Source organism: Trematomus bernacchii, unplaced genomic scaffold, assembly GCF_902827165.1.
Source record: "Trematomus bernacchii unplaced genomic scaffold, fTreBer1.1, whole genome shotgun sequence".
Lineage (NCBI taxonomy): Eukaryota > Metazoa > Chordata > Actinopteri > Perciformes > Nototheniidae > Trematomus > Trematomus bernacchii.
The window spans coordinates 1,524,545-1,549,884 of NW_022987910.1; the positions used below are offsets into that span (position 1 = coordinate 1,524,545).

The 25,340-nt window shown below is 39.4% G+C and overlaps 3 protein-coding genes across 3 annotated transcripts; 1 reads left to right on the forward strand and 2 right to left on the reverse strand.

Annotated features, from left to right (window-relative positions):
* Nucleotides 1-1,181: 1,181 nt before the first annotated feature.
* alkbh8 (alkB homolog 8, tRNA methyltransferase) lies at nucleotides 1,182-12,452 on the reverse strand. The gene is made up of 12 exons (XM_034115341.1): nucleotides 12,299-12,452; nucleotides 11,580-11,713; nucleotides 11,378-11,478; nucleotides 10,775-10,906; nucleotides 10,442-10,537; nucleotides 9,907-10,011; nucleotides 9,075-9,145; nucleotides 5,520-5,626; nucleotides 5,067-5,227; nucleotides 4,609-4,883; nucleotides 2,439-2,588; nucleotides 1,182-2,022 (listed from the first exon to the last, which is right to left on the reverse strand). The coding sequence occupies exons 1-12, from the start codon at nucleotides 12,434-12,436 to the stop codon at nucleotides 1,276-1,278; spliced, it is 2,217 nt and encodes a 738-aa protein (XP_033971232.1). The 5' UTR covers nucleotides 12,437-12,452; the 3' UTR covers nucleotides 1,182-1,275.
* Nucleotides 12,453-18,538: 6,086 nt separating this feature from the next.
* LOC117470416 (sarcolipin) lies at nucleotides 18,539-19,245 on the forward strand. Its single transcript, XM_034115189.1, has one exon. The coding sequence runs from the start codon at nucleotides 18,627-18,629 to the stop codon at nucleotides 18,720-18,722; it is 96 nt and encodes a 31-aa protein (XP_033971080.1). The 5' UTR covers nucleotides 18,539-18,626; the 3' UTR covers nucleotides 18,723-19,245.
* Nucleotides 19,246-19,354: 109 nt separating this feature from the next.
* On the reverse strand, nucleotides 19,355-23,399 carry kbtbd3 (kelch repeat and BTB (POZ) domain containing 3). The gene is made up of 8 exons (XM_034115188.1): nucleotides 23,234-23,399; nucleotides 22,665-22,847; nucleotides 22,370-22,534; nucleotides 21,975-22,265; nucleotides 21,452-21,694; nucleotides 21,045-21,335; nucleotides 20,761-20,910; nucleotides 19,355-20,119 (listed from the first exon to the last, which is right to left on the reverse strand). Exons 1-8 carry the CDS (start codon nucleotides 23,393-23,395, stop codon nucleotides 19,985-19,987), a joined length of 1,620 nt encoding a protein of 539 aa, XP_033971079.1. The 5' UTR covers nucleotides 23,396-23,399; the 3' UTR covers nucleotides 19,355-19,984.
* Nucleotides 23,400-25,340: the final 1,941 nt, after the last annotated feature.

Here is a 25,340-nt window from a genome sequence, read left to right on the forward strand (position 1 = left end):
CTGCTCAGCACCACAGTGTTTGTTTGGGTCCCAGAGGATTTAGGAGCCACAGGGGTTTAGTCAGAGCTGCTGACCAATAACCCACCTGCCACAGAAGGGCCACAACAAATAACCGCGCTACACTCCACTCCCATCAATACCCCATTATTCTACAATTCATTGTGTCTTATCAGCCGTCTGGTAAAACTAATCTGGTTGGTTGCATTAATCTGAAATTAAAGCTTGGATTGATCAGTTGATCCATCCTTTGGATCGACTAGCAAAGGGATTTCTTTTTTTATTACATATAAAACTAAGGAATAAATTCTGCCTTTGAATTGTGCGCAAGGGAATTGTTTAATAAAGATGATGTATTTAAGACTATAGGTTCAAGGCTGGCAAATTAAAAAAAGTCATCAAGGTTTTTCATTTTTAAATCTTTAACTCATACAACCTATGATGAAGTACTGCACATTAACTTTACTCTTACTAAATGCACAAATGCATGGTTTGGAGAATGATCTACTACAATCACGCGCTTCCTCTTGCAGACACATTTTTTAAAAGAGACAAAAAATCCTGCTTCTTGAATGAATAAATAGCTTAACAGCCTGAAATGCCATGTTACACATGCACTCCTAACTTGAAAAGGTCGGGCACACGCCATTTACAGCTTAGTGAGTTCATATTATACACCGAGGTCAAAGACTGAGGAAGCAAAGTAGTGAGGTAACTAATATTGTTGAAATGTCACTACAGTGTAAGCACTCTGGAGAATGTCAAAGTTTACACAGCACCTAGAGTATGTTTACAACCTGTGCTTTTTAACATCCTATAACAACCTTCACATGTTTCAGCAAGCTGCATTTATTTAAAGCAAAAGTGCAGTGCAAGACTTTTTAAATTCTGATATACTGCAGATATTTCTTTTCATAGTAATATGTGTAGTGTTCTTTTTCTAGTTCCTTTTATTGTAATTGCATATTTCTTCTAAACATTTTTTAATAATGGTTTCACAGTAGTTTTTATATTTTTCATATCTCCTAACTTTCTATAACTGTGTTTTACACCATTTTACAGCAACGCCAATTCGTTGTATGCGTATACCTACTCGGAAATAAACCTGAGACCATGTTACTTTCCAACCTTAGTAGGAATAATGCTAGAAGTAAAAGCACAACAAAGGCAGGCATTTGTAAAGTCATTACATTTATTTATTTAATTTAGTCTTTGTTTACATTGCATTAACTCTTGTGCTTCAACATATATGTGTAGCTCAATTTTAAGCGTGTCATTTCATCTGTTTAAGGCCTTCTCTAGTATAACACACCAGTTTCCTTGGTCGTGGTAGCTGCTCTGCACTGTGACTCCTGCCTGCTGAGCACACAGCTGCTCCAGCTCACCCTGTTGGAACACATGGTAATAGCGATGAAAAACTGGAGCTGGGATGATCTCCGACTCCGACTTTAGAGCAGAACTGCAGGTCTGTGATGTGTCGCAACATGGACTGGGTTTAGAGCTGTGAGTGGCAGCAATGGTGTCAAGACTTGAATCAGAAAACATGTTGGAGTCAAGGCCCGGACTGGTGGCAGGGTTACAGTCCAATGTGGCTTTAGACCTTGAGGTCTTTTTAGATTTCTCTTTCTGTTTATCCTTCTTCCCACCCTCTCCTGAATCTCCCTCCACTCGTTTTTTCCCGTCTTTCAGATGCCAGGGAACCAAAAGGTCCTTGGTTTCGAAGGCTGTGCGGTTGGTGTGCACACTGAGTTTGCCATCAGTCACATGTTGATTGTTGTCTACTGTCCTGTAGTTGTCTTCTGAATGACTGCTGTTATGGACACTCGATTTCCCTTGAGGCTCCTGGCTCTGTTCTGGTGAGTTTTCAGCTGGGTTGTGGTTCTCAGGAAGCTCTTTGTTCTGGTCTTTGAGGTACTTGGACCTCTGCTTGTTGTACTCTTGTTCAAAAGCCCAAACGTAGATTAGCGCTCGACCTCCAGGCTTCAAAAGTCTCACCAGCTCCTGCACTGCTGCCAGTCGACGCTCCTACAACACACACACAAAACAACTTAGTCAGGAAGCAGAAGCCAAGGCATTTAATGGATATGCCAATCATTAAAAACAATATTATAAATTATCAATGTATGTATGAAATAACAGTTTATTCATATGAATAACTTCTTATTTTAAGAATAATACAACATTGTCAATTTCAGTGTAGCCAAATACCCAACAGTTCCTGATCCCTTTGAGGATACACATTTGAGAGTGTAGGGAATTGTCCCAAATTTGGATATACTGTATGTTTACCCAAAGTTTCAAGCTTGTAGCCTGTGGTTGAAACTGTAGAAAAGTTCCTAAGACACTAAAAAAAAAGGTTTCATAGGGCCCAAAATATAGTTTTAGTCAAGTGACCGAACAACATTGTTGTTTTTTGTGAGGGTTAATCTCAGTGTGTGTACCTGTGTGGAGAAGTGGTGTATGACAGCTATAGAGATGCAGGCATCACAGGAGGCTGCTCGCAGAGGGACACTGAGCGCATCGGATACAAACGCCTGGAAACCTCTCTCTGCACAGATCTGTACCAGAGCACTGCTGCGGTCACAACCAACCTGGAAAGACAATAAAAATGGGCAAACAAGAAATCATTCACAAACAGAAAACCAGGAACAGTGGAACAGAGAGGTCTAAACATGTAAAAGGTCAAAACAAGACGAGAATCAGTATTTGTTTCATGTTAATGTAAGGGCATTCTTTATTTTGAATTGTACCCAATTTATATAATATAAAATCAAACAGCACAGAGTCAAACAAGCTCTTATTCTTCCTTTAGCCAATGAGACACGAGAAAGTCCAGAGACAGAATGGGAAAATATTAAACAAAGAGTTTGAGCAAAAGGCATAGACGTACATTTAAAACATAGAAGAAGACATTCGATAAGTGAAAGAAAATAAACAATTCAGTAACACATTTGGTCCCAGGGAGCAATTCAATCACGCATCTTATTGCTTCCTCCCCAAAGAGACAGAGGTGATAAGAGATGGTGAGAAATACTACTCGACTCTCAATCTGTTACTGACATGCACACACACAAAGGTCTAGCCTCTTCATTTAAAGTGAAAATGGGAAGGTTAACAGTGTTATTCTGCAATGGGAGAGGTTGTGAGAAGGGAAGAGGGAGAGGGGGGAATATAGAGATGAAACAAAAAGAAGGCGCAGAGGGAATGAAATAAATGTAGGAGAGAAAAACAGAAACTCAGAAAGTTGGTGTGTGACCTGCATGATTAGAGTGTTCTCAATAATGATTTATCACGGTCTGAGTCAGGATAAGCTGCTTACACGCACCTCCAAATCCCAAACATGAATATCCCAGTGTGCATACGTAAACAGTAAATGTAGGATATTGCCATGGAAACTGAGCTTAAAACAATGACAACCAGCAGAAATCCCAGTGAGAGCCACACAGGCATCAGCACTGAGCATATCATCCCTAGGTGTATTATTTTTCTTTCTTTTTTAGCTCATTTAACACAAGACCTAATGTTTACACTTAACAACCAAGCTACTTTCTGATTACTGCCAATTAATAAAGCTTTTTACTTGTATGTTAACATTTTGACATGTTTTAGATTTAGAACAAAATCATTAAGCACATGACTTTACATAAGGTGGTAAATAAGTAAAAACAGCAGCTACTTACCAACGGAAAGTGCAAAGATACAAACCTTTGAACAAATATATTTTGAAATCATTTTCTCTTGGAATAGAGGCTTATCATAACAGTTAATTATTTTTGGAGCTAAGTTTACAGTATATGCCTTCTTTCTGAGAGTGGGAGGATCACATTTAATATGAGTTACAGTAAGGAAAACACTTGTTGGAACAAGTTTAGCCCTGGTTAGTAGGCCTGTACCATATGTCTGCTTTTATTTTGTATTTAAAGCTTCTATTGAGATGTTCAAATGACGCTTTGAGTGTCATTCATCATATTTTATGATGCCATAACCCTATAAATAGTCCTCAAACTAAATCCTCAATTTGAATAAAGTGATTAATTTAGTTATATCTCTTGAATGAATGTTACTCATGAATACATGTCGGCAGGAGACTAATCCAACGTGCTGTTGAACTGTAACACAGGAGATTGAGCTCGAGAGATGTCATTTTTTGACCTCAGTGAAAGTGTTAGGGTTAGGGAGAACGGCAACAAATATTGATTGAAGAAGGATATATGAAAAAAACAAAAACATGATGTGAATTTTTTTAGATGTTTACAACAACCTTTTTATAAGAACTTTTGATATTTGAACCGAATACTCTGGATATATTGTAAATTCTTGGAACACACAAGTTGGAATCAATGCTACAAAGCCAACACTGAAATTAAATTCTGAAAATAACATTAAAAACTCATTATTTCCGCTGCAAATTATTTGCGGACCGTTTGTGAAACAGAGCCTGACGTTATGACATGATCTGTTCATGACTTATGAAGTTGTGAGGCATTCTACAGTGGGGATAATCTAGGAAGAAGTAGCAAAAGAAACTGAATAGAGAAGGACATTCCCCCACGGGGATCACTGAAGAATCACATAATCACAGACATTACTGTAATACATGAGGACACTCACTGCACTCAGCTCGGGGTTGACTCCCAGGTATTTCCCGTTCCCACAGCCCACGTCAGCCAGCACGCTGCCAGGTGGGAGCGAGGACAGGAAGTGGCAGACACGAGGCCAGGGGGAGTGGCGGGTGCTGCTGAAGTGCGAGGCGATGGCGTCGTACACCCGGTGCACATACTGCTCCTCCAGAAGGGCCGCGTCGGCATGGCAACAGGGTAGTGAGGGAGGGGGCGGCAGAGAGGGTGCTGGGGGGGCTCCCTGACTGTCACAGGCAGAGGGGAAGGCTGGAGAGAAGGGGGGGAGGAGAGGGAAAGGGGTTAAATGGGGAGATAAAGGTGTGTATCATCAGCATGTATCATATGTACTTTACAGATGGTACGTTTTTATTTTATTTACAAAATGTGCCTTTGGTTGTCAAATGCCGGTAGTAAATTGTGTGTTTTATTGTTCACATTCAAGATTCTCACCACAGCGGCAGGGTTCATGTCTGATCTTGCGGAAAGTGAGAGAAGTGCGGGTGCCCCTCTTGCTCAAAGTGAGATTGCTGCTAGTCCGGAGGTCAGGGGTAGTATCACCAAAGGATTGTGGGTCGCACGCTGGCACCATGTCAAACTTACGAGGAGTTATCCTGGGAGAAGATAACAGACAGTTAGTGTAGTGTTCGACAGGCTTAAATCTGCACTTTATTGTGAATACCAGAACATGTGACCAAATCCTGAGCCTGTCATTGGTTTTATCTTCATGTTGGAAGGGATTAAATGTGACAAATACTGCAATAAAGCCCAGATTTACATCAATAAATTACTTTTCCCCTTTAATGGAAAAGAGGTAGAAAAGACCTGTCACTAATGTGTGAATCAACCTAAGGCTCATGTTAGGATAAACTGACTGACGGATCCATCTGACCCAGGCCGGCTCACCCATGGGTCCAGAGGAATCTGCTCTCTCCCTTCATCACCAGGAGGCTCCGTTCTGGTAAAACCACGGCAACGAGGCGACCATCGGGGTGACGGAACTCCATCACCGTCTGCGTTTAAAATACAAACATGCTTATGAAGGAATACTGAGGAAGTCACTCACTCACACACAGCAAAAGGAGGATACAACTATAAATGTTTCTTTGCAAAATTGCAATTGGTTTAGTTTTTATCATTTGATTGTGTATTTTAATAAGGCCATATGTAGTGTGGCTGTTTGATGTATGGACATTTTTACTAGACCTTTGAATAATCAGTAGTTATGTGTCTAATTTATGTATTTATAAAAATTGTTCATGCAATATTAATGTGCTGAGTGAGTTATAGTCTGTAGAGCAGTAAATGTTTTTTCCTAAAACGTAATTATTATTTCAAAACCACAAAACTGCAGAATCAATAAATATTCAATTATGAAAATAATGCATGATGTCACAGAGAGGATAAAAACAAACACACACACCCTGCTATCTCTCTCACTAACAACTAGCCATCTCCACCCCAGCGCTGGTGTTTGATCCTGATGTTTTCTTACAGCGCATAACAGCATGAGCCCTGCTGGGAAATTACATCTGCACAATTTCAAACTGCATCCCTCCAACTTCTGACAGCAGGAAAATTGGATTTTGTGAAGTAGAAGCGTGTGTTTGTGAGTAAGTAAAGGACTGATAAGTGTTTGTGTATGATTGTGAGAGAGCAATATACATGCATCACCAGCAAATGCACAGACACAGACACAGACACAGACACAGACACAGACACAGACACAGACACACACACACACACACACACACACACACACACACACACACACACACACACACACACACACACACACACACACACACACACACACACACACACACACACACACACACACACACACACACACACACACACACACACACACACACACACACACCACACACACACACACACACACACACACACACACACACACACACACACACACACACACACACACACACACACACACACACACACACACACACACACACACACACACACACACACACACAGTGCTGTTCCCATCAGAGGAGTATTGGCCAATCAATGAAACCAGTGGACGGTGACTAAATCAATGGTGATGCTGCGAGCTACGCTTTACTACAAGACCATTCATCATTCAGACACACATGCAGGCACGCACACTCCTCCTGCAAACACAAACAGGGTTATTAAACCTGTAAAGCTATTAAATAACAGACTAATTCATTTAACTGCAGAAAAGTCTATACGTTTTTAATTCAGTTTATTAACTTTATATATTTTAGAAGCAATACCTTTCTCAGGTGATAGACTGAAAGTGAGCTTTACTTTACAATGCATTGAAGAATTGGATCGCAATAGGATCAACTTTCTACAACAACAGTTACACATACAATACTAATAAAACCCCAGGGAATAGGAATCTCCAGTACATCGGGTTATTCATGTGTACCAGCAGTTGTTTTGATTTTTCTGCAGAGTCCTCCCTTTGTGTTGAAAAAGTTAATCCCTTGTATCGTTTTTCCAAATAGTCTAAATAAATGCTATTCTTATTCTTTATAATCACGTCAACATATTTATAAAACCTTGCTTTTAGGGTTTGAAATAGTTAATGTCATGCAATTAAACTAGGGCTGTCAAGTTAACGCGTTAATAACGCAAACATTTTTTAACGCCACTAATTCTTTTAACGTGCAATTAACGCATGTGTATTTGTCCTCGGCCCGCCCCGTAGTTTCAGAGCCCAAAGGCTTGACGTTGTTGTTGTTGTTGTTAGTTGGATGGTGGAAGATTCTAGCGAGAGATATGGATACAAAAAAAGGTGTTTTAAACAGCAAGCCAAGCACACAGTTGATGCCGACAGCCCCGCTCCTGCCGCTCGCTTTGCCGGGGAGACGCCTGGACAACAACAGCGATAGCTAAATGGGTGGCTACAGCTTAACATTGTGGAGGACGAGGGGCTGCGTTAGATAATTCGGATCGCATACAACGTGTCGACTGCACATCACAGCGCATTATTTTGACCCTAGGTGGGAACTTCAGTCTCATGCTTTGACTGAAGATGAAGACAGAGGAGCGTCATTTTGCCGACAACTGTAAACAGGCTTGTCTGTTTGAGCAACTGGCTCAGTGCAGGTCTCCCTTGAAAAAGAGATCAATTATCTCAATGGGATACACCTGGATAAATAAAGGTTTGAAATGAAATGAAATGAAGTGCAAAGAAGTAGACAGGGTTGGGAGAGAGTGTAAGAGAGAGAGAGAGAGAGAGAGAGGTTCCAGGTTGTTGTGTTGAGAATATTCAGGTGAATATTTGTCATTGTTCCAATGATAATAAACAAACATTGGCATAAAGCATATTTGTCCACTCATATGTTGATAAGAGTATTACAAACTTGAAAAATATTCCTCTAAGGTACATTTAGAACAGATAAAACATGTGCGATTAATTTGCGATTAACTATGGACATCATGCGATTAATCACGATTCAATATTTTAATCGACTGACAGCCCTAAATGAAACCCTATGTAATTGATATCTTTGAGTGTTGTGTTGTGTTGTGAATCTGTAAATGTTTGAAGTATTGATGGAAGAGCTCAGCCTGGGAAATTAATCAGGTGAACTCTACATAGGTATTTGTAAAATGTCAAATGTCCTACTAGTGCTTAATAAATCATTTTTTGTTTTGTTTGCAAAAGCCTTTCTTTTTTGATATTGTTTCCACGTTTTGAAGCCCTTAATCTCTACTGAAGATCTGGGACACAGAACGCACTGCACTACACACACATGCTGTCTGTCAGTCTGTGTGTGACAGATGCTGTGACAGATGACAGCTGATTGCTAATAGAGCCCCTGCTCTTTCAGACAAGCAGGGACAGATGGGTGTTCGTCTGCAGCAGCCTCCCTGCAGAGACTAAATCAACATCCCAGCACCAGGTGAGTAGTCAAGGACAAAGCAAATCCCACGGTTTAGAAAAGTTAATCTGTATCTGTGCTGTCCACAACCAAGGGGACGCCTCTAAAAGAGTCATTTACTACGTACTGAATCCACTGAAGGCCACTGTGAGCATGAGAATCTGACAAAATAGAAGTGTGTCAAAGATGGTGCAAAGCTAAATTAAATGTCAGTAAAATCACAAACAGACAAAATCACACTAACCTGAGACAGATGAATCAGTCAAGTGAAGTGAAGGAAACAAGAAAGGCATACAATCATAAAAACATACGTCTGATGGCACTTAGTATATTTCCATTTACACCTGCCTTTTAGCTCTGCATCCCTGATCTTTGAATGGGTAACTTTCTTTTAAATGATGGATGATTGCACCTTGAGCAGCGTCGGTCGATATTGGCTACACACACTGATTGATTAATTGTATGGTTGGGTCAATTACCAACACACAGGGCTGTTGGGAGTTGTTCCCTGAACAGCATGTAAATTATATTTTGTTTAAATGTTTAATATTACAAAATGACGGACTGACTTTCTTACCTTTGCCCCCAGGCTCAGTGACATAATGGTGTCCTCAAAGGCGGAGTGAGTGTCCACATGAGGAGGAATGCCTGAAAATATTATAAAATATACATGTAGGATTAAAATTGTTGGACAAGTCGAGATGCATCAAGGTTCTTTCAAATAAATAATCCACTCGTTTTGTTGGATGTCTGATGGACACCATTGAACCTTTGGTGATGTGGGACACTCAAATCATACTGGAATGTAACAATACATTTGAATTGATGTGCTTGAAACAAATCTTTAAATAAAATCCTTATTTCAGCCCTCAAAGTTTTGCCAGCACTGCAAATCTGTTGACAAGCAACTAAAAGGGACCAATGACTTTTATTATCCCTTATAATATAATGTTGGAAAGGTTTTGCTGCCACCTGTTGGTATGAGTAATTAAAATCGAAATGTGTGTCTGTATTTTGTGAGAACAGTGTTTTTAACTAGAGCGTCTGAAAATGCAATAAGGCGTCTTTAAGTTTCACAATCTTTTAATTGAGTTTCTCCACATTGTTTAAGCGGCAGTTATGGTTAGCAAAGAACTCTGCAAGGGTCCCTATAAATCAGTTAATCCACTAAATATTGATTTACTGTACTGCTCCAAGGTAAAAACATTGCTATTTCTGTGATTTAATTATGGGTATGAACTATTTAACATTTACAGACATAGATCTTATATATTGCATGTCATTTGTGTTTTGACTAGCATTCTCATACACATGGTCAGTCATGTTGACATAGCCTTGTTAAGTCCTGTGAAACTTATCTTAGTCGGTACCAAATACAGTCATTAGAGACACAGACTGGAGTAACTCACCCTGTCCAGACTCATACTGGTTGACAGTGAGCTGATCTGGCATGATGTCGATGTGTTGGTTCTTCACACACCGCTCCAGAACAGGGAGACACTCCTGAGGAATACCTGGATATACAGGGACACAAACACATTTATGAGCTATTATAGATCATTTTCGTTCTTAATAATTTTCTTATTGTAATTTTCGATACCATTACAATTAGAAGCAGTCAGAGTACTATATAACGTCATATGTCCAATACATGAGTTAAACATTTAAATAAATATATGGAGGTATCATACTGTACTTGAAATTTTCAAAAATACAATACTCAAATTCCCAAGCTGAGCTCCAAAATATATTAATAGGTGGTAATTTTCTGCTTGAGAATAAGTTTGGAACTTGTGTTTTCTGATATTTCGCAACTTTAACTGATAGTTTCTCGAAATACACAGCGATGCTTTGCGGTGAATAAAACGTATTGGCGTTGGCCAAACTTATCAAGTATGAACCAAAAAAACAAGAAAAATATTTAGATAAAAAAAGCAAGTTTACCTGCAGGTAATGGCTTGTCCTTATCCACGTTGTTGTTGTCGTAGCGAAATTCAAATCCATAATGTTTGACTCTCCTATGCTTCAGAGCCTTTTGAGCTGAAAGACATGAGAATACATTTAGCAAATCATGTTAGCAAAATAAGGAACAAGGTTTATTTCCTCTATTTCTTAGCTTAATAATAGACATTAAAAGTATTAATTATCAAAGATCCATAAAGAGAGTCTCTCGTTGATGATCAAGTTCCTGGGTGATAACGAGAAGTTCGACATAGCAACTTAAGCCAGAAGTTAACTAAAAAAACATTTGACAAAACCCATTATGCAGACCCTCACCAGTGACATCAGTATTAGTAGACGACCAGTCAATGGCAGCGAGCAGCAGAGCCTCTTCCTCTGAACACACAAAGTCCTCCACCAAGACCAATCCCTCTGGCAGAGGAACAGACGCCTCCTCTTCACAGGTTACTGCATACACACATAAACAAAGCATAGTTGGATTTGTTAAATAGATGATTTGCCACAAGCTGCAATTTCAAATACATCTAAAAACCCATTTCCTAGGATTACTTTTTCTATAATGACAAGGTGCTGATCTGGGTTCTGACTGATTGCCATATGTTGTGTGGGAAGTATGCATTATTTCATTTCTTTCTCTTATTCGCTCTGTATTTGTTTTTTTCTTTTAGGGTTAGGGTTAGCCTTTTATCTGTACTGAAGTTGATGTAAAGCACAACACAACCTGTGTTAAAACAAGGTGCTGCATGATTTAAGGATTTCTTTATATTTATTTTACATTAACAATGAACAAATCTAATGGCTGTCTTTAGTTATCCAACTTACTGTTCAAATATACACAAACAATGATTTAAACAATTAATGCAGATCTTACAGTGGTGTATGCTTGCAACTGTTGGTGCCAATGTAAAAGCCAAGTACCTGAGTCTACATAACTGAGGTAGAGTGTGACGCTGTTCTCGCCACATTGAAGCTTTTCCCCGTTAAGGTTTATGTGGGCTTTTCGGGCACTCTCCTCAGATCTGGAAAATGACAATAACACAAGTGTAAGTTTTGAACTCAAATGTACCATGTTTTAAAGGTTTAGAATAACTTCCTGGTATTGTCCATGCAGCAACTGTACCTGTATGTGACAAAAGCGTAGGGCTTGTTAGGGTGCATGATCAGTTTGTCCACCTCTCCCATCTGTTTCAGTGCTGCAGACAACTCCTCTCGACTGACGCCATTCCCCAGACCCCCATTGGCCACCACCAAACTCTGCAGAGGAGACAGAGGCAGACTGGTTGATTTTATGCAGAACAGTTTAACAACAAAAACTACAAGAAAAGCAAGAAAGACTTTAATTGTACAGAGTGATTGTCTTATAATACATACACCTCTGAACTCACTTTGTCCTGTAATACAACCTAGTAAGATAAGAACATCATCTGATACACCCAATTACCCCTAAGTCTGCTTAGAAAGTATGATCTTTGCTGTAAAGAAAAACTTTAAACATAGGCCATATAAGTTAGAGCCATGGTAATTAAAAATAGAGAATACATTATTTTTACGACTTCTAACTTTACAGTAAATGAATGTTTCATTCTGTTGAGATTACTTCATTTGCTACATTGTCATGACACTCACTTCCCGTTGTCATTATATAGACTTGTCCTAGGATACAACAGATCATTGACAACAACCATGACTTAGCCGAACTGAGTCAGACTTAAATTATTTGTTATTGCTGTAGCTGTAATATCTTAAAAGATGTAACTAAGACGTTGATTGGAAAAAGCTACATGTTAGCTAGCTTTCTTCGCTCACTCTACTCTTTATTTTTATTTTATTTTAAAATACCTTTGTAGGCTGCGGTGCTGTACTAATGCCTTCATGTTTCAGCAAAGTGTGACTCGCTTTTAACTGTTTACGAATAACTTTCTTGTCCTCTTTACTCCTCCTGACGGGATTCACGTTGTTTTCCACAGTAGCATCCATGGTGCGTCATGTTTTATTGTCCGGGTGCAACAAGCACCGAACACCGAACGTTCCCGGCGATTCTCGAGAGCAGCACCTGCAAACTTTTACTGACTACACTATACACTACACACAGCATTGCTGGCCTCCCTTAACACCCTTTTCCGAGCAGATATTTTTAACGTGTCAGAGCAGAAAAAGCACAAGAGGAACGTATAAGGTGTGAAATGAAATGAAATGTATACAATTCTATGGTGGAAGAATTTCTCAGTTCTTAAACAACCATATTGTGTAAAAATACAAGTTAGAGTCCTGCATGCTTCTCCCTTTTACTTCTACTTTAAAATTGCTGGCATCAAGATATACTTATTCTTATATTGAATAGTAAACCTTAATAATAATATTTCGTAATAACAAAATTACAGTGTAAAAATTAAAAACGAATAAACAGTACTGTGTTATAAAACACAGTTACATAATCATTATTTATACCAAAGATACAGTAAAACAGTTATACTCTAAGGTACTCCTAATGTACATATATTGTACTGTAAACCCCACTACAGTAGAGGTACAGTAAACGGGTTACAAATCAATGTCTAACAATGTGTGTCTCTAGTGAAGTTCTAATAGACAGGTGTTTGAAATGTACATGGTTGAAACTGATTTTATTTTCAAGTGGTTATCCAAGCAGGGACATAATGTTCTATTGTGGTGTATATCTGTCAAGCTAATGATCGTATTACTTTTGCCCTTTTTATGTAAGTAGTCCTTCTCTTTTCTCTTCTGAGCTAACCATCTGTCACTTGGTATTCAAGCCTTACTGACATCCAGTGTTTGCCCGGTAGCTTCATTATATAGCACCTAAACTCTGATGGCAAATCCATGCTGCATGCCTTTCTAATCTCCCAACAAAAGACAGACAAATATGCTCCAGGGATAATTATATAGGCCTTGATAACTTGATACTAAGGGATAAAAGTGTAAGTATGTAGGATGACTATCCTTGGGAGACTGTTTGCCATTCCACTTCCATCCAATTCGTTCATCCATCATCAGACTGCACTCAGATGCTGGCAACTGAGGATACTCTAATATTACCTAAGATTGAAAGAGTATTATCACAGGCTGGGCCAGGTATACGCATTAACAAACTCAATATCCTACACATCAGGGCAGATGCTAATCAAATACAAGCCATCATTCAAATTCAGGCATGTTGCTAAATGTAAATGACCCGTGCCTATTCTATAGTTTTTTTCTGCCGGTTTGCTGCATTCTCTGCTTCTTCCCTCCCTCCCTGAATTCCTCTACAGCATATGTTCCAGCATGCATGTTGACGTTTTTGTATGTGTTTATGAGAGTGAAACATTTGTGCGTCTGTGTGTGCGATTATACACGGGTGTGTTGTGTAATGAGGCCCTCACCTGTCCTCAGCCATCTCAGTAATTACAGTGCCAGGCTGAGCTGCTGGCCAGTGGGAATCCTTCCTCATCTTGACAGCATGCTCAGTTGGTTCGACAAAACAACAGCTGGTCAGACAGGAGACAGGAGGCTGCCCTTTCCAACATCATAACAACACTCTGCTCCATCTTGTTTTCAAAACGGTGTAATTATTAAAAATACAAAGAATCTACTCTTTATGAGCATCAGGTACATTTGTAGGGCAATTAATCAGGGCTAGCACGAGGATTTGGAAATAATTTACAAATATGTAATGTTTGCAACAATAAACTGTTGAAATAACATAAATAAGATCACTTCTTTGTTTGAATTTATTTGTTTATCCCATGCACAGAATCGTTTTTTAACCTGTTAAGCCCCAAAGCCCCCGTCGGCAGGTCTTTTTTTTTCTTCACAAAAAAGTTATTTTTTTATTTTAATTTTTTTTCTTTGGATGGAATGAATACCTATGGTGATAATTCAATGTAATACATCATTTTTATAGTCTGGTACCTGAAAAAGGTCAAATGGCACTGATGGAACCAGATGTACCCAAATGTGCAGAAAGCTTATTCCGCCTGGAACTTGTTTTTGCTAAACCTCTCTAAAAAGGTCAAATTTAACTTGTTTTGCCTCAATCTTGATACAGGGTTCTTATTATATGTTATAGTTTGGAGTCCTAAAGCTTTTAGTCTACCATCCCATCATTCAAGAGTGGTTTTCACTATAAGTAATGTTTTTTCTTTAGGCGGAGGTAAGAATTTACCTTTTTTTACTATGTTCCATCTGAATTTACTCTGACTGAGAAAAATCTATATTGATTCTGACACTTCTACATCCAACTCACAGAAATTATTCATATAACCCTTTTAGAAGTGAAGTTGTAGTCATTTGTTTTGGGCATGTCATTTTCGAGCCTGAAACCTGAAAAACAGGCTCGGGGCTTAACAGAGGGGAAAGATGGTTTGATTCAAAGGGCAGGAATCAATTTTAAATTCAATAAATGTTTTCTGATGGACAAGTGTGTTGCAATCAGTCAATTTGACTTCCTAATCTTATTGTAAGAAGTTGAGAAAAACGATGAAACCTTTGGCTCTGCTTAGCTGCTCTGGAACTTTCTAATGTGACACAATCTAGATGTGTGAGCATATGTTTATGTGTGTATATGTTTATATAGATATATATTTGTTCGTATTATGTGGAAATGCACTGCGAGGATTGCTTTTTTAAATTTCGTTGTACCTGGTGCGATGACAATAAAGGAATTCTTCTTCTTCTTCTATCTTCCTGCGAACATTGAGCAGTTTTTTGTACTTTACTTTTTCTTTTTTAATAGGACTGAAAAGCTGAGGTTCACAGTACATTAATTTTGTGATCTTGGAAACAGCAGTTGAGAAGTAGCTAACAAAGTTCCATTCAAAATAAAAAATAAACATGTAACATGATAAAAACCTCAACCTTAAATGACATTTAGTTTCGTTACTTTTCTTTTTGTTAGACAAACTTTGAACCTTATCTTATAAGTCTAATTTTAACAAAATGTTGCAGAGTTGGCTAGATATTTATGAACTTGTGAACAAAGAGTGTCAAAGTTCTGCCAAATGGAAATATCGCTCTCAGGAGATTAGGAAGATGTTTCCCTTGCTAGTGCTCAAGGGCAGCTTCACCTCACACATCAGCCACGCTCGGAAAGAGCAGTGGAACAGTGAGAACCAGAGTGGGACCATTTGTTTACCCTGAGGCATGCCTTTACCCTTTAATTTGAGTTTTGCCTCTGGCAGAGGCTGGCAAAGAAGTTGCTGGCATCTTTGTAGTCTAATTAGCTCAGGACTGCATGCGAGAGATGGAAGGATAAAGAAACCGGATCCTGCTTTTTAAAATAGTGATTCTGATCTCTTGGTACTCTGTGCAAATAGACATCTGTCTTGTGGAGAAAGATACTCCAAAACAATGAAGGGTGATAGAACAGGTTATTTTGTATCACAGAGAGAAATTGATAATAATATTGACTTTGACTTTGATTTTGAATACCAAACCACAACAGTGCTGAACTTTGAGATTGGTGTATGTGTGTATGATCTCTCTGTCAGCTTAGATTAATTCCTATATCCCCTTCAATCAAAACTGCTGGAACATATTTAAACACTCGAAAAGGCAAAGCTGTGGGCTAAATAATTTTTTCAGTGCCAGCTATTTGTACACCAATGTTCAGGCTAAACCACATGGCATTTTTGTGCTTATTCAACAAGAGCATTAGGGAAATGCTTTTCTTCATAGCACATTTTCTGCATCAAAGTTTGACTTACCTTTTTCAATTTTAAATTGGCTGTCAGATGTGAGAATATAATATCTATATATATATATATATATATACATACACACACACACACACACACACACACACACACACACACACACACACACACACACACACACACACATACCATACACACTCAATGTCCCAGAATGTGTGGAATGGTGTCTCACTCTAAGGCCTTGTTGACACCGCTCTGTCTCCACTGATTTGGAGGGTAACCCTGCCAGCGCTTATACACAAACACACAGCTGTCAGAGTGGGCAATGGTCCACCCCACACAGAGATGCCTGGACAACTCACCCTGCTTTAATCAAGCACCCAAGCGCTAGATCTCCCTGACAATGGGAATCCCTGGGTCAAATAGCTGTTGGGCCGACGCTGGCAGAGCAGCATGGTGCTAAAATGGCAGTCTTTTTGATCTGTTAATCCTCTGGGAATGACCTTGGAATCCTGTGATGGAAAGCTTCAAGGCTAGCCGAGCTCATACGCCCGTCCTGCTGTAACCCCTCTGTGTGTACAGTAGAAGGTGTCTGTGTCAAGGGGGTTTAACATTAGTTCAGAGATAACTCCGTTTTAAGCAGCTGTCAAGTGTGAGATTTGCTGTGGTCAACTGTCAAAATCCCTTTCTTAGCGCCAGCATAACATAAAACAATGCAAAAATACAATGGGTGGACACGACCACAAGAAAAATAAAAAACTGTTAATAATAATTTTGGCAAATGCACTTGTTTGCTTTGCGGAGAGTTGGATGGAATAAATTCAACAACAATTACTGCATCGTAAACATGGAACTTTAGCCAGCAGCTGTTTATCATCTCCTAGCTTAGCTTAGCACAAAGGCTGGAAGCAGGAGTGAACAGCTAGGCTGGATCTTTAGATAGGTACAACATAAAAGCTCTGAAAAAAGAGGTGCTGGTAGGTGGATTTTGCTCTCTGTTCCTGTGTTTCCACACATTTTGCTAAGCTTAGCTAACCAGCTGATAGCTTTAACTCCATATTACTCAGAGAGACATGAGAGTTGTTTTCATCTTCTTATAATGCATGGTACTTATATAGTTGAAATAAAGTTTAACAGATTGATTGATTGATTGATTGATTGATTGATTGATTGATTGATTGATTGATTGATTGATTGATTGATACAAGTTTGATATACAATTTGGTCAGGGTCAGGGATCATTATTACACTATAGAGCTATAAAAAACATAACCTACTTATCCCAGCGGAGCTAATACAGTATATTGGTGCACTTCCCTGAGGGGAGCAGAATCTGGTTAAGCCCAGCTGTAGGCTATGTGCATTCATCAGTTAATAGAAATCGATTTAGAAAAGGTGCCAGGCTCTAAAGGCAACCCTATCCAATGACAAACACATCTCCTTATTGTATTTTAATCATTTTCAGATTTCAAATTTAGATAACAGAGAGGAATTGACCTTTCCTTTTTTTTGCAAAGTTACTCTGTGACAGATTGATGAATAATGGCATCAGCTGGATTCAAACGCTTTGTTGTACTTGTTTCCCCATTGTGCTTATAGCTCATACAGAGATACTCAGTGATACTGTTACAGTTTCCTTTATCCATCTGAAGTTGTGAGTATTGTATTTGCAACCACTGTAATCCACCTTTATCTACAATAATGTTTTATAAATAGCCCTGACTCCCTCCTCTGTTGTGTGGTACACCAGTGGATGAGATTGTGAAAAAGGTGTGTGACATCAGTCTGTGTGCATGTGAAACATGGGCGGTCCGCTGAGGATGGCTACTTTAGGAGAGGCCCCTTCCACTGTCCAGAGAACGGGACAACGGCAAGAAGAACAGCTGCTGGTAGATGCTGCAGAGAAGAGGTGCCACACAAGAGAAGCTTCCAGTGAGAAGACAAGCTTTCTGAAGTCAAGTACTGCTGGAAAAGAGAAGAATATCTGATTTCTCCTCCTTCTTCTTACAGTGAGCTCACTGCCAAGCGGAAAGGTAACAGCTCACTGATTCTATTTTGTGTTGTCATTTTTAATAATGATGTTATTGTTAGTAACAAAAAAGTATGGCCAATAATTCAATGAAAACCATTCAAAATGATGCAACTAACATAAGAAATGAAAAAGTGTAAAAGGATTTTGGAATGGTATTTCTTTGCTTACGATGTGATAATGATGTATTTTTTATTTATATGCTTTGTGGAAGTATGTGTTATGTCCCTTGTGTACATATGAGGGAACATTGTGGCCCTTCTCCCTGAGGCCGCCTGAGAAGTGGCTTAGACTTCGAATTTATAATTACAAAAGGGTGACAAAACATGTACACACAAACACACACACCTATATCATGTATTGTTTTCTGCTGTTTACACCTCTCAGGTCCAGGACCAGCCAAACCTTTGTAAAAGCATCCAACACATCTGCATCCTTCCTTCTTGTCTCCTTCTTTCCTCCTATCCTTGGGTGTCATACCACCATGGATCGCTCAGTCCAGGAGCTGTTTATCAACTTCACGATCGTCTTAATCACTGTGCTGCTGATGTGGCTGCTGGTGAAAACTTACCAAGGCTAAATTATGGAGCAAGAAGAGAGGAGATGACCGAGGTGCCAGAGGAGTCGGAGCGATATGAGGAAAACCAGCATGGCTACTGTAGGACTTTGCTGCTAAGTGATTCATGTTCAGACAGTGTTTACATCTTATCATTCTTTTAATCTGGTCAGGTCCAGAGCTGCAGCTTTCATTAGAGTCCTATAACCATGTGCTCGTTACAGATGGGGCAGATTATCAATGACAATTTCAAAGTCAACTGATCAGTGTATTTATTCTCAAACGTTTTTGAATGTGACTTTGAATTTCTGAACAAGGCCAGAGGAGGAGTTACAGAAAACATGCGGGTGATTACAAATAAAAGAACAGGGGCTTGCTGCTCTATTTTTAAAGGGATGTAATCCCTCTAACAGTGGTGTACATGCATGTCACTGTGCCATTGATGTGCCCTTTGAAACATAAAACCATGCTCTTGTGTCTATTGTTCTGTTTTTACTCGCGATGATGAATGTATCGCATGCAGACACTGTATCTACTCAAAAAAAAACACATCAACTCAATTAATAAAGCATTATGTGCATTCACTCCTTGCCAATAAAACATTATTTTATTTGTTGTATTATTTTTGTAGGTTTCTTAACACAACCGTACAACGCATTTGTGGTTTACACCATGAAGCCCATATCTTTCTCCTCCTGGTTTCTGAAACGTATTATGTTCTTCCAAGGTACAGTATTCATCTCTATAGGTTCAGTTGTCAGGTGATCTGTGTATTGATCACATGTAGAATGTTATTTCATGAGAGGAGAAAAAGGGCATGCATGGATACATGGCAGGCTAAACAGGATAAAGGCAAGTATTAAAGTGAAAATCCAACAAGATTATTTACACAATTTTGTCAAGAGGATTTGTGTTGAGTTTTAAATAAGGTAATATACTATGAGCAGGTTTCCATCAGCTAAATCATCAGAACAAAATATATCAGTTATTAATATAGGCTTTCCAATATGCTGTAGTCTTTGGCTCAATAAGGTTCCTCCATGGGAGGGACCATATTTTTGATTTAAATACAACAAAGATCCTATGACAGCAGACAATTCACTCGTGCAAAGTGAACATATGAAATCAAATGTTTAAATTAAAAAGTAGTACATAATCTGGCTCAGGTGCAGTCTTGTTATAATGATGTGAGAAAGATGTAGTGTTGGTGGAAGGTTGTCTTTCCCTCTGTCAGCTGTCCAGCATCCATCAGAGACACATGTAACACACATGCAAATCAACTATATTCAAGAGTGTGTATCTGCTGTGTCCCCCCATGGGTCTTTGTATCTGTTGAAGCTGATGAGCTGACAGTGGAACTCAGTGAGCGCTCTGGGCATGGGAGCCACTTCCTCCCATTGACTTCTCCCACTGTGGTACACCTGTACAGGCCACAAGGAAACACAGAAAGAGAAATATCAGCAGACGTCAGGTTATACTTTTAACTACATTTTCCTCTTTTATTCCTATTAAAAACCTTAATTTCTCTACCATCTCCAGGTATTATCCAAACCATCCCCTCTCTTACTTCCATCCATTCTCGTTGTTGTTGCTCATTTACACTTTAATCACATACTGTTGGTCTTTGGTGTGTCCTTGCTAGTAAATCAATAACTTTATCATTCTAATGTATCATAAATAACCTATCCTCTTGAATTATTTACTGTAATTGTGATAAATAAAATATAAGTGAGAGTAATAATAAATAACGTACTCTTCATATGCAGTGTGAATATAGAGATATCATGGCAAAATTACTCGATACATATTGCTTGAAGCTAACACTTTAAAACAATAAACTGAAAAAAATAGTGAGCCTTATTTGTTAAATGTTGACTATATTTATGAATACGTCAATAGTTATCTACTGATCTACTGATCACTTCTTCTAGGCTTCCTCAAAGCAGAGCCAATTTACCATTAAGATCCATGTTGACAGATTTGGTGGCCTGTGCCTTTAGTTAAGAAATATGACTTAAAATGTCTCAGTAGGTCAGCTACTATGGATAAAAGCTTCTCCTACCTGAACTTCATCAGTGATCTCATCAGGTGAATAGTCTCCACCCAGGATGTAGATTTTGTCTTTCATACCCACTGCTCCTGCGTTGAAACCAGCACACTCAAAGGACCCTTGACCCTTCCACACGCAGGTCTCTGGACAAAAACTGTAGACCTGGATGGGAAAAGTCACACTTTTGAACTCTGTGTTTCATTATTTAAACAGTCCTAGGAAAGCTTAAACTATAAACACATTGAGATACAATAATGACAACTCATTCATTCATTCGTGCCCAGCTGAGGGCTCACCTTGTAAGTGGACAGGTCACAGATGTGCAGTGTGTTATCTATTGACACTGCCTTGACCAGGGTAGCATGGAAGAATTGTCCAAACTCTGCCACCAGGCGGCTCCACTGGTCCTGCTGTGCGTCATAGCTGAAGAAGCAGTCCAGTGAAGGGTTAAAGGAATCTGTTATCTCCACTTCTGACCCCAGTGTATAGATAACACTGCCACAAGCACTGGCCTCAGGGTAGTAGATGGCGGTGGGCAGTGGGCTGACTGAGCTCCAGGTCTGGGTCAGAGGATTAAAATACTCCACCTGGAATATATGTTAGAAAATAACAGTATTTGTACTGGCACAATGCAAATGTAATAATGAAAGGACATCTTAACCAATAATCTGGTCATAATCATCCATAAAGGGTACACTGTTACCTCCAGCAGACTGGGAGCCCCCCCTCTGGATCCCCTTGTCCGTCCTCCAATGACGTAGATACGGTCCAGGCAGGTTACAGCTGTGTGTGTGGTTCTGGGCTTCAGCATGGCTGGAGCCGGCGTGCAGGTGAGGGTCACAGGACAGAAGCACCAAACCTCATCTGTGGCGTCATGGAACGGCTCGGCCACATGGAGACGTATTGCCCGGCAACAGTTCCCCCGGCATCCACCTGTCACAAATATCTTAGATACAGTGGAAAGACAAGAAAATTATGGTTTATTGTTCTGACTTTTAATAATTATTGTTTTATTACTTGTAACATAGTGGATACTTTAACCTCTGGGGGTCTCTTAGAACCTTTCAAAGAATACAATCTGGAAAAGAAAACGTATAACCTGGGCCAACACCAAAGCTTTTACTTGCAGTAAGGGGTGCATAAGTTGACAATTTCAAAGAGAAACAATGCAAAAAAGGTTAGGAGACTCTGCGCTTAATAGCAGCAACGTTCAATCTCAAACGTACCTTCTCAGCAAAGCTGGTGAGGTAGGAACCCGGTGGGTCTGGCATCATGGCCGTCCCCTCTCCGTGCCCTGTTCCCAGCTCTTTCCACTGGTCTGTCTCCAGATGGTAGCAGAAGCTGTGGCGGATCTCGCCGTTCTCCTCTGTTTTGTGGATGAAGATGTAGCTCTGTGTGGTGGCTGGCCTGGCGTCAGAGAGCAGGCCGCTGTACTGATCCTGCCTGCTCTGAGCTTCAGAGAGCAGGGCGAGGCAGGACTTACTATTGCAGAGGAGATCATCTGAATCACGCAGAGTCTAAGAGGCATTGTAAGGTGTCACAAAGGAAGGGTGAGACTATAATACGACCACATATAAAATACAAACATATTGTACATGCAGCATGCTCTTACCTTTAGTACAGGTGCAGGTAGGTGGTGGAATCTGGTTAGAGATAACAAACCCGGCAACAGCTTTTGTCTTTCCGAGAGATCATGGCGTATCCATCTAAGAAGAGACATCACCACAGCCTCCTCACTGGGCACATTTAGAGCATCTGACCTCAGGCATGCTTCCAACACATTCACCTATAAGAAGCAGATGAAATGATTAATACTGAGAGTGTTCATATGGATTTATTGAATTATAATCTTCATATGCCGCTACATCAAAATCAGCTTCTAGGATATAATATCTTCATTATCTTGTCAGTTGTACCTGCATATCCAGGAAGTCCTGGGTTTTGGAAAGCTCAGAGAAGTTCTGAACCACAAACTCATTGGCACTTTGGAGGAGGGATGCAGAGCCGTAGGCCTCAGCAAGCGAGAATAGGGACAGGCAGTTACTGAGATCCATGGCTCTTATCAGGAACTTGCTGCACGCTTCGGACAAGACTGAGACCTGAGGACACATACAATACATATTCAAAAACTGTCACTGAGAGATATGTATCTTACTAAGCAACTTGATGATTAATAAATGTTATTCTTCAAATTATTTGACTCTATATACCCACTCAGGTGTTTTCACATTACCACACAGCCATGAGAGGAGGTGTAATTAGTCAAGAAGGTTGAAAACATCTGTAAGGGTGTACCGTAGCTAATGAATATAGCCTTTGGTAATTTTATTTTTTAAACCTGTGACATTTCAATACATCAAGTTTTTGTATAGTACACCCTGAGCTACGTGGGAAGGCGCTGGTAAAAGGCACACACTTGGTCGACTTGTCCCAAGGTACTTTATGTTTATATAAATAGAAAGAAGAAATGATAATGTATTTCTACCTGCAGAAAAGAAGCAAGCTGAAACAGCATGTCTACATTGCTATCAGTGATGAGCATCTCTCCTGAATAGGCAAAGTCCAGGAATAAACGCACTGCCACTGGACACTGGTTACCCAGAGTCACTGAACCATCACCACGCTCTCGCATATCCACCTCAAACATGGCCCTAAACACAGAGAAGTTATCAACAAGCTAGATAGATAGATAGATAGATAGATAGATAGATAGATAGATAGATAGATAGATAGATAGATAGATAGATAGATAGATAGATAGATAGATAGATAGATAGATAGATAGATAGATAGATAGATAGATAGATAGATAGATAGATAGATAGATAGATAGATAGATAGATAGAAGGATAGATAGATAGATAGATAGATAGATAGATAGATAGATAGATAGATAGATAGATAGATAGATAGATAGATAGATAGATAGATAGATAGATACCTAAAGAAATCGCTGCATGCTGCAAGGACACATCGATGGCAGGGAAAACTTTGTTCCTGGACCTTAATGGTGAAGTCAAACAGCAGCCCTTGCTCCCTGAATGATCTGAGCACGCTCAGTAGCTGGAGACCGTGTGACTCATGGACCTGGAGCAGGGTCCTGCACTCTGAAGCACCGTTGCATTGTGGAGTGTTGCCAGTTTTACTGCTGAGGGCACTGCTGCTGCTGCTGCTGCAGTTTTCGGCATTGAGGATACAGGACTCTTGTGATTCATCCATCTTCCCAAATTCTGACAATGTATTTATACATAAATGGAGAAAAAAAATCAAAGATCATGATGCATATTCAAAGAGTAGTGTAATAGTGTGTCTTATGATGTAATACAAGAATATGTGTCTGTGTGTGAGTGAGGTGAGTAGATATCAAACATAACCTAACTGAGAACAGTTCAAGAAGAGATGTTGTGATTTGCCCATTTATTATGGTGAACACAATATTCAGTTCAAAACACAGGTGTGGAAACTACAGAGTACGTAAAGTTGATGGTAAAACATGCATAAGAAAAAGAAATAGGCTACATTTAAAATATACAGGTATGTAGACTGAATCAGGACATGCACCAGCACTACTCACAGTGTCAGCACCTCGGACAGTTCTCTCTCTCTCATGCTATTTAACTTCCGGAAGCGTGAAATCACGTGATGTTTCGGACAGTCTTGATTTTCTTGCCGTTACAGTTGTACGTAACATCATCCTTGTTAAACGTGCGCCGTTTTATCAATTATATTTAGATGTTTCAATGTTTTTTCAAATCCCCACGAGTTGTGTGTATGTGCTTGTATGCGGCTCTTCTTTGTTTGTGGTGGTAGTGGTGCGCAAGGGCAGCTGGGACCTGTAGTTCTCTGGAATTGGTCGTAACAGTACGGGTTAAACCCACAGGGTTAAACCCGTAGGCTAAGCCTTATAACTCAGTGGGAGTCTCCAATCATAGACTGTATGAAAATAGTTTGGTCCAGTGTAGAAACTTCACCAGTTTTCAATTCCATATCGATATTATCGAGGGGTTCACAAATACCATCTGGAATTATGCTTGCCTAAAAGCAAATCCTTTGTCGCTGGAGCTGTGTGTCAGTAATTGCCCTGAATTCGTATTTATTCATGTAATACAGGACTTAACAAGTATGTTAAGTATGTACAAGTTGTACACATATTATATAAATATATATCAAAAGTTCAAAACCCCAATAGGCCTAAGCCAAAAAGTATACAAATCAAGGGTTCTCTTTGTGATTCAAATAGCAAATAAATAAATACTGAAGGAAAATACATGGACTTCTGTTGAATGTATCCTACAATACGTATTGGTGTCCAAAAATAGTATTTAGACTATGAACAGCAAGTAGGATTTATATTGAAAGTGGCAGATCATGTGTTTTAATGATAATGCAATACAACTGTAAAATTATTTTAAAACATTTTTACATTTAAATAAAATAGATAGCATAATAAATGCATGATTTGGCATTCAAGATACAATTTAATGTGGGTTTCAGGTAGTCCTATGTTCATAGACTGTGCAAATTTAGAAGAACTCAGTCATTGTGGTGCAAAGCAACTCATAACCACTGGGCGGCGTTGCCTTGCTGTGAAG

Coding starts and splice junctions, on each gene's coding strand:
- alkbh8 (XM_034115341.1), bottom strand. CDS start 12,436: ATGGATGCTACTGTGGAAAACAACGTGAATCCCGTCAGGAGGAGTAAA. Junction 5,228..5,519: donor AGATTCCTCTGGACCCATGG/GTGAGCCGGCCT, acceptor ATCTTCTCCCAG/GATAACTCCTCGTAAGTTTG. Junction 4,884..5,066: donor ACATGAACCCTGCCGCTGTG/GTGAGAATCTTG, acceptor CCTTCTCTCCAG/CCTTCCCCTCTGCCTGTGAC.
- LOC117470416 (XM_034115189.1), top strand. CDS start 18,627: ATGGATCGCTCAGTCCAGGAGCTGTTTATCAACTTCACGATCGTCTTA.
- kbtbd3 (XM_034115188.1), bottom strand. CDS start 23,395: ATGTTTGAGGTGGATATGCGAGAGCGTGGTGATGGTTCAGTGACTCTG. Junction 22,266..22,369: donor TCCACCACCTACCTGCACCT/GTACTAAAGGTA, acceptor AATGCCTCTTAG/ACTCTGCGTGATTCAGATGA. Junction 20,120..20,760: donor AGATCACTGATGAAGTTCAG/GTAGGAGAAGCT, acceptor TGGCCTGTACAG/GTGTACCACAGTGGGAGAAG.